Here is an 8,071-nt window from a genome sequence, read left to right as displayed (position 1 = left end):
CTGATTTTTTCCTGCTACTTCCATTCTGGGGCAAAGACGCACTTGCCGTGTTGCCCAGCAGTGTGAGAGTTGAGAAAAATTGGCGACTTCCAAAAAATCTTGGACCAGAAACCACGGCTTCAAAGCCCGGAAAACATTCCTAAATGTGATTTAACCGGCCGTGAAAGCCTTCATAGTCTGATATTCCATTTAATTGTTGTGATCCTGGTGACCGCTTACCTCTCCAAGCACCTTCTGGAAGTTCTGAGGCAACAGCAAGTAATTGAGGGTCTTCAGATGGGCGTGCAAGTACTCAAACAAGCGATCAACAGCCTCCTGAGTGGGCAAACTGTCCGGCGACCATGCGACGTGAAACATCGCCTTGCGAAGACGTTCCTGCATCTGAGGCCCCACTCGCTTCAGTATGTCCAGCACCCTCACCTGTAAAACCACAGTCAGCCACACCAAATGCCTAGCGGGAGCAGATTGCTGGCGCACCTGCAGCTGACTCAGAGTGCTGTCCAGCTGGTTGGTCAGCGTGGCAAAGTGGATTTCTGAGGCCACCGTTTCCAGAGTGACAAAGTCGAAGTAGTTCTCTGGAAAAGCCACAACAGAAGCGGTTTTCTCCACTACTGGGTGTTCCCCTCACCTAGCAGCGAAACGAATTTATACACATATTCCAGATTATTGGCAGCGATGCACATTTCGTCGCACACTTTGAAATCGCCCAGTCGGTCGAAGTAGCCAGTCTCCATGAGGCCCTGGTAGGTGATGTCTGCGTAGAGCAGCGCAGCGGAGCAGATGCAGTCCAACAGCTGGGACAGAAGACACACAGAGTGCGCTTTCGGCCACTGGAGCAGCCGCCAAAAGTCCCTCAACTGGCAGAACATGGCCACCACGTCTACAGCTGAGGAACTGTGCTTGACCAGCTTGTCGCCGTCGCAGGGCTTCTGCAGATCTACAGCCGTTCTCACCTGGAAGACACACACTCACTTACAGAGAGTACGTCTACAGCAGGAGCTTGTCAACCCTCACCCTTTGCAACGCCTTCCCTTTGCAAATACTCAACCAGTGGCTGACTGAGGGGTCGAACCATTCATGGCACCTGACCAGCAGCAGCTTGTGGTCGCCCCCGGATGGCAGATGCTGGTGCAGAGTGGCCAGATCCTTCACCTCCATGTAGATGGCGAAGATCAGCCGACTGTAGGCGGCATCTGGATGCTCATTCTGGTTGAGGAAGTTGATCACTTCGTCTGCCATTAGTTTGTCGATTTGCTTGAACACCACACTGAAGTACGGGATGCCGTTGGTGCTGTAAAATCCTGGATGTTGGAAGGCAGCATTATGCGGAAATGGCCAAATTCACCCCTCGAATAATGGATGGTAGTGGTTGAGGCCGTGCTTCAGCTGCACGTAGACTTCGGAGCAGAAGTCCACAAAGGAAGTGTCGTATTCCTCCGGGTTCATGATCACATTGCGCAGCCCGTTGAACCATTCGGGGGTGCCTTTGCGCAGCGTCGCCACGATCTCGCCCCTGATCTCTTTGTTGAACGGGCAGCATTTCCAGAAGGATTTCTAGAGCAACGCTCGGTTCAACTCAAGGAGGTTTGAATGCGGAAATCAGCTCACCATGTTGGACAAATAGGCCAAACAGCGCAGCAGATACTCCAGCCGGGAAAGGGAGGCTGGATGGAGGGCGGGGAAGAGTTGCCGATGATGGCGCAGCTGTTGCAACCACCGCTCTGGAACATGCCGACTTAAGGAAAACCGCCGGGAAGCGGTTGGAATGCTTGCCTTGCATCGCTGTGTATTTCTCGGCCAGCCACATTTCCTCCTCGCGAGTCAGAGTGAAGTTGTTCCAGGAGTCCTCGACGTCTGTGAGCAGCTGCAGCATCCAGCGCGGATCCAGGGGAGTTTTCAGATAGACTCGGGACGCAGCTACAAAGCGAGCGAGCGCCGTTTGGAGTTCGGTTAAATCGCCTGGAAAATTTCAGTTAGTAGCCCCTAGTTCCAGCAGGTTTTGGAGGTTGGCGTCTTTAGCCCCACCTTGGACAGCGTGCTGGTGCAGGATGGTCAGGGCAGGTCCGGGCAAGTCTCCACTCCAACACCACGTCTCCTTGTTCCAGTTTTTCAGCTCGTAATCCACGAAAGTGGCATAGAGGCTCTCGTGTTGTGTCAGCTCTGTCCAGTTGTCGTCGTCTGCAATTCCGCGGTTCTCCCTCGTCGACAGCCACATTTTCAGGCTGCACGATTAGAAGAGCAACTTCAACTTTTGCATCGGTTTTGTATGGTTGAGATGAATCGGGTTTTCGGAATTTTTGCTGGGTAATTTGCCCCCCGAAAATTCGTTCGGAAGGAACCGAATTTGTTCACGTTTTTATCGCTGCTATGGGAAAATTTCATCAATATCGCACATGATTCTGATTTTTTCCTGCTGTTTAAACCCGCGCCCAAAACTGAGCGTTTGCGGTCAAATGCAACGACTATAAATGAACGTGTAGGGCCAAAAACGTGCTCTTCCTAAAAAATGCATAAATACTAATCTCTATCAAGTGCGAACTTGAAAATTTTGCAATGTTTAGCAGATAGTTCAGTCTGAGAATCGGGAAATTGATACTGGCACCGCAGAAAATCCTGATTTTTTCCCGCTGTTTAAACGCGAGCCTGAAAATGTACGCGTCCATCTAAACGCGCGCTCTATTTAAAACACGTGTCTCTACTAATCAGAGCCAAGGATGAACATGAAAGTTTTGCCAAATGTAGCAAAAAGGCGAATCTAAGAATTGAGAGATGTTCAGTGCTGCAGCACCAGATCCTGATTTTTCCTGCTGTTTAAGATCGGATCCGAAAATAAGCGTCTTCAGACCAAAGTGCGACGTTCTTAAAAAATTCGTAGCCACCAATAGAATCGAATTCGGAAAGGGAAAAACTTGTAGATTTTGCCAGAAATAGAGAAATGTTCATCGAAATAGCATAAAATCCCTATTTTTTGCTTGAACGCGGCTCTAAAAGTGAGCGTTTCTTGCCATAAACGCATCCTGCGGCGGAAAAATTCGTAATTGCCAATCTGCAGCCAGGAAAGCCTTGTAAATTTCGCAGAATATAGCAGACAGTTGAATGTGAGAATGGACCAATTTTTATTTAAATCCCATGAAAGCCCAATTTTCGCTACTGTGTTAACGTGGGAATTAAAAGAAACGATTCCAGCTAAAAGTGCGCTCTCGCAAAAAATAGGCATTTTCCAATCTCAGACAAGAACAAACTTGCAAATTTTGCAGGATACAGCAGACAGTTGGGTCAGAGAACAGAGAAAATTTCACTGAAATCGCGTAGAATTCTGATTTTTTCCTGCTGCTTGAACGCGGCTCTAAAAGAGTTTTTTTTATCAAAAACACATTCTCCCAAAAAAGTGGTAATTTCCAATCGGGAACAAGGAGAAACTGGAAAATTTCGCACGATATGGCAGACAGTTGTGTAACATAATCGGCAAATTTTTATTGAAATCGCATAAAGGCATGATTTTTTTTGGCTGCTTAAATGCGAGTATAAGCAAAAAGCGCGTTCTACGAAAAAATTGGTATTTTCCAGTCCGGATGAGAGAGCAACTGGAAAATTTCTCCGTCCATTGCAGACATTTGACTACGAGAACTGAGAAATTTTCATTGAAATCGCAAAAAAATCCGATTTTTATATGCTGTTTAATCGCGACTCTAAAAATGAAGTGTTTTTGCCAAAAGCGTGCTGTCCCAAAAAAAATCGCAATTTCCTGTCTAGGGCAAGGACAAGCTTGGAACTTTCGCACGAAATAGGAGATGGTTGTATCACAGAATGGTGAAAATTTCATTAAAATCTCACGAGATCCTGATTTTTTGTCGCTGCTTAAACACGCCTAGAAAAATGAACGTTTTCAGCCAAAAGCGCACTGCCTCAAAAAAATTGATCATTTCCTATCCGGGACAAGCAGAGACTTGCAATTATCACAGGATATAGCAGGCAGTAGAGTGATACCATGGGGAAATTTTCATTAAAATCGCCCTTTATCCTGATTGTTTCCTGCTACTTCCATTCTGGGGCAAAGACGAACTTGCCGTGTTGCCCAGAAATGTGAGAGTTGGGAAAAATTGGCGACTTCCAAAAAATCTTGGACCAGAAATCTGGAATTTTTCGGACAAAACCGACAAAACGATTCCAGCCAAATGTGCGCTCTCACAAAAATGGGCAATTTTCAATCTGGGTCAAGAACAAACTTGCAAATTTTGCAGGATACAGCAGACAGTTGAGTCAGAGAACAGAGACAATTTCACTGAAATCGCGTAGAATTCTGATTTTTTCCTGCTGCTTGAACGCGGCTCTAAAAGCGGACGTTTTTTGTCAAAAACACATTCTCCCAGAAAAATGGTAATTTCCAATCGGGAACAAGGAAAAACTGGAAAATTTCGCACGATATGGCAGACAGTTGTGTAAAATAATGGGCAAATTTTTATTGAAATCGCATAAAGGTATAATTTTTTTTGGCTGCTTAAATGCGAGTAAAAACAAAAAGCGCGCTCTACGAAAAAATTTGTATTTTCCAGTCCGGAAGAGAGAGCAACTGGAAAATTTGTCCGGCAATCGCATACACTTGACTGCGAGAACTGAGAAATTTTCATTGAAATCGCAAAAAATTACGATTTTTATCGGCTGTTTAATCGCGACTCTAAAAATGAAGAGTTTTTGCCAAAAGCGTGCTGTCCCAAAAAAATTCGCAATTTCCTATCTGGGGCAAGGACAAACTTGGAACTTTCGCACAAAATAGGAGATAGTTGTATCACAGAATGGTGAAAATGTCATTAAAATCTCACGAGATCCTGATTTTTTGTCGCTGCTTAAAAACGCCTAGAAAAATGAACGTTTTCAGCCAAAAGCGCGCTTCCTCAAAAAAATTGATCATTTCCTATCCGGGACAAGCACAGACTTGAAATTTTCACAGGATATAGCAGGCAGTAGAGTGAGACCATGGGGAAATTTTCATTGGAATCGCCCTTTATTCATATTTTTTCCTGCTATTTCCATTCTGGGGCAAAGACGAACTTGCCGTGTTGCTCAGCAATGTGAGAGCGGAGAAAAATTGTCGACTTCCAAAAAATCTTGGACCAGAAATCTGGAATTTTTCGGACAAAACCGACAAAACGATTCCAGCCAAAAGTGCATTAAGAAAAATGGGCAATTTCCAATCTGGGACAAGAACAAACTTGCAAATTTTGCAGGATACAGCAGACAGTTGAGTCAGAGAACAGACAAAATTTCACTGAAGTCGCGTAGAATTCTGATTGTTTCCTGCTGCTTGAACGCGGCCCTAAAAGAGGACGTTTTTTGTCAAAAGCACATTCTCCCAAAAAAATGGTAATTTCCAATCGGAAACAAGGAAAAACTGGAAAATTTCACACGATATGGCAGACAGTTGTGTAAAATAATGAGCAAATTTTTATTGAATTCGCATAAAGGTATGATTTTTTTTGGCTGCTTAAATGCGAGTAAAAACAAAAAGCGCGCTCTACGAAAAAATTGATATTTTCCAGTCCGGAAGAGAGAGCAACTGGAAAATTTCTCCGGCAATCGCACACACTTGACTACGAGAACTGAGAAATTTTCATTGAAATCGCAAAAAATTACGATTTTTATCGCCTGTTTAATCGCGACTCTAAAAATGAAGAGTTTTTGCCAAAAGCGTGCTGTCCCAAAAAAATTCGCAATTTCCTATCTAGGGTAAGGACAAACTTGGAACTTTCGCACGAAATAGCAGATAGTTGTATCACAGAATGGGGAAAATTTCATTTAAATCTCACTAGATCCTGATTTTTTGTCGCTGCTTAAACACGCCTAGAAAAGTGAACGTTTTCAGTCAAAAGCGCGCTGCCTCAAACAAATTGATCATTTCCTATCCGGGACAAGCACAGACTTGCAATTTTCACAGGATATAGCAGGCAGTAGAGTGAGACCATGGGGAAATTTTCATTGAAATTGCCCTTTATCCTGATTTTTTCCTGCTACTTCCATTCTAGGGCAAAGACGAACTTGCCGTGTTGCCCAGCAATGTGAGAGTTGAGAAAAATCTTGGACCAGAAATCTGGAATTTTTCGGACAAAACCTCCAACAGAATTGTTTTGATTACTGGATGTTTGTGCCAGTTTGAAGCGGCTTTTACAACTAAACGCTGCTCTGGAAACCGCGCGCTGTTCAAGCACAGTTCCGAACAAAACAACAGCCCCGCTTGGTAGGCGATAATTGGGAAAGTTTCAAGTGACTTGGAACGCATTGTTGTTCCGAACTGAGCCCGATTATTAAATTGCTGTTTTAACCGGCGAATAATCAGGATTACCGAATTCTTCCCTGGACGGTGCTTCTTTGGGAGCGGGCGTCCAGCTTGAACCAGCCCTCCAGTCCGGTGGATGGAATATCCTGCAGAGGAATCGTGACGCAGCCCAAGAAATCATCCTGGGAACTTTGGCGGGCCGATTGGCACACTTGCTTGAAAAACCTGCCCAAACCTGGAAAATTCACGGGTTTTTTCCCAGTTTAAACTGGCACATGAGTGAAACTACCTCGCACTCCTCGCACCTCGTTCAGCTTGCTCACCGCTTCTAGCACGGAACTTTCGTCATCATGATCCCAGATGTCCAAGTGGAGCGAATCGCTGTTGATGTCGTCAATGTCACTGAAAACAGTTAAATTCAAGGGTTTTGAGGGCCGCCCCGGCCCTTTTCCCTACAGCAAACTGTGACGGTTTAGTGAGTATTCGGCACGTTTGTCTGCGGGATTTAATAATCGACAGTCGACGCTCGAATTAGAATTTAACTCGATCAAAACGGCCTCGAAACCAATTAAAGAGGCATCAGAAGGCTGACGAAACCGGACATTTTCCCCATCAATTGCCTTGGACTGCAAAAACCACCACCGAATCGGATCCCGATCTGCTCATGCCAGATGGATCATTTTCAAATTGGAAACCCGATCGCAAGACGCAACTTTCCAACGAATTAAATCGAATGGTTTTTCTGACCGCGGTGCAGACAGTCGCCGGCCCGGGGCCTTTAAAGGCCCGAAACACTGCCAGGCGCGTTTCTATGGAAACCCAGTTGTTTAGCTCAAGCCTACCGGGTTGGGCGCAGCCAAACTGCACAAGGTTTCTGTGTACTTACAATCGGAACTTCTCGTTCCATTTCGGGTTTAAAGTGTGCGGTTTGACGGATGTCGCCCTGATGAATTTGGCTGGTAGAGCGCCCCCTAAACTGTCCCGGTGCTCCCTGACTCGGCCCTCCTTCCGTTTGAAGCTCAGCTTGAAGCTAGACAAGAAATGTGTGTTTTAGCAGTCAACATACAAAGGTGTTTTTTGATTCAAAACTGTTCATTTCAGCAAAAAAGAAAAAAAACCATTGGCATGTTCTGTTTTATTTCCCCACAATGCAACGGTTTTTATTTTTTTCATCAAAAACTGTGCCTTTTAGGAGAAAACCCCTTAAGAGCTTTTTTGTTGTTTAGTAAACGGTGAATAAAAAAAATTATTTGCAGAAAAACCATTGGCGTGCACTGTTTTCTTTGCATGGAAGGTAGGAATGTAATAGATAGGTTCTATATTGTTGAGGCGGATTTATTTTTTTTACAAACTTCTTTTTGGGTATTTCGCCTCAAAAATTTTTGTCTTTAAAGAAGACGGAATTTCCTCACGTCTTTTATTACAGATTGATAAATAGTGCTCCTATTTTGCAATAAGAACGAACTATTTATGAAAAAGTAATCAAGAACTATCACCTAGAGGGTATCCTGCGACACACTTAGGCTCAAGCTGTAAGAAAAAATTCCAATTAGTAGAGAAATTAATTTGAAAAATTACGTTGACCTTTCGATAGCTATTTTCTGCTATCGTTATCAAAAGAACCTAAATGAACCTAAAAAAGAGTATGTTAATAAATTGTGTAACAATACTAGGATAATACAGTATATGAAAATTCGTTCTGATAATTCGTCTGTGCAAATTGTCAGTTTGACTTAATCTCATTGTTTAAATTAATAAAGGTAATGTTAATTAATAATTTTGGTGTAAATTTAATTTGGG

The 8,071-nt window shown here is 44.0% G+C and overlaps 1 protein-coding gene across 3 annotated transcripts in view; it reads right to left on the bottom strand.

The window, feature by feature from the left end:
- The window catches only part of LOC109542307 (BAI1-associated protein 3), a 33,902-nt gene that overhangs the window by 3,593 nt on the left and 22,238 nt on the right, over positions 1-8,071 (bottom strand). For all 3 annotated transcript variants that reach the window (XR_007282311.1, XM_019911481.2, XM_048669837.1), the window contains exons 7-17: positions 7,158-7,301; positions 6,561-6,673; positions 6,338-6,506; positions 2,026-2,222; positions 1,774-1,959; positions 1,609-1,721; positions 1,346-1,554; positions 1,015-1,291; positions 629-953; positions 478-575; positions 220-420 (exon numbers count right to left, since the gene is read on the bottom strand). Coding sequence is in view for 2 of the 3 variants with exons in the window: in XM_019911481.2 (XP_019767040.2) it covers positions 220-420; positions 478-575; positions 629-953; positions 1,015-1,291; positions 1,346-1,554; positions 1,609-1,721; positions 1,774-1,959; positions 2,026-2,222; positions 6,338-6,506; positions 6,561-6,673; positions 7,158-7,301 (2,032 nt within the window). In the remaining variant the exon portion in view is untranslated. The remainder of the gene's footprint in view (positions 1-219; positions 421-477; positions 576-628; positions 954-1,014; positions 1,292-1,345; positions 1,555-1,608; positions 1,722-1,773; positions 1,960-2,025; positions 2,223-6,337; positions 6,507-6,560; positions 6,674-7,157; positions 7,302-8,071) is intronic.

This window comes from Dendroctonus ponderosae, unplaced genomic scaffold (genome assembly GCF_020466585.1).
Source record: "Dendroctonus ponderosae isolate FM_Combo_2020 unplaced genomic scaffold, Dpon_F_20191213v2 Dpon_F_20191213_9, whole genome shotgun sequence".
In the NCBI taxonomy this organism is placed as follows: Eukaryota; Metazoa; Arthropoda; class Insecta; order Coleoptera; family Curculionidae; genus Dendroctonus; species Dendroctonus ponderosae.
This window is presented reverse-complemented; position numbering and strand designations above follow the sequence as displayed.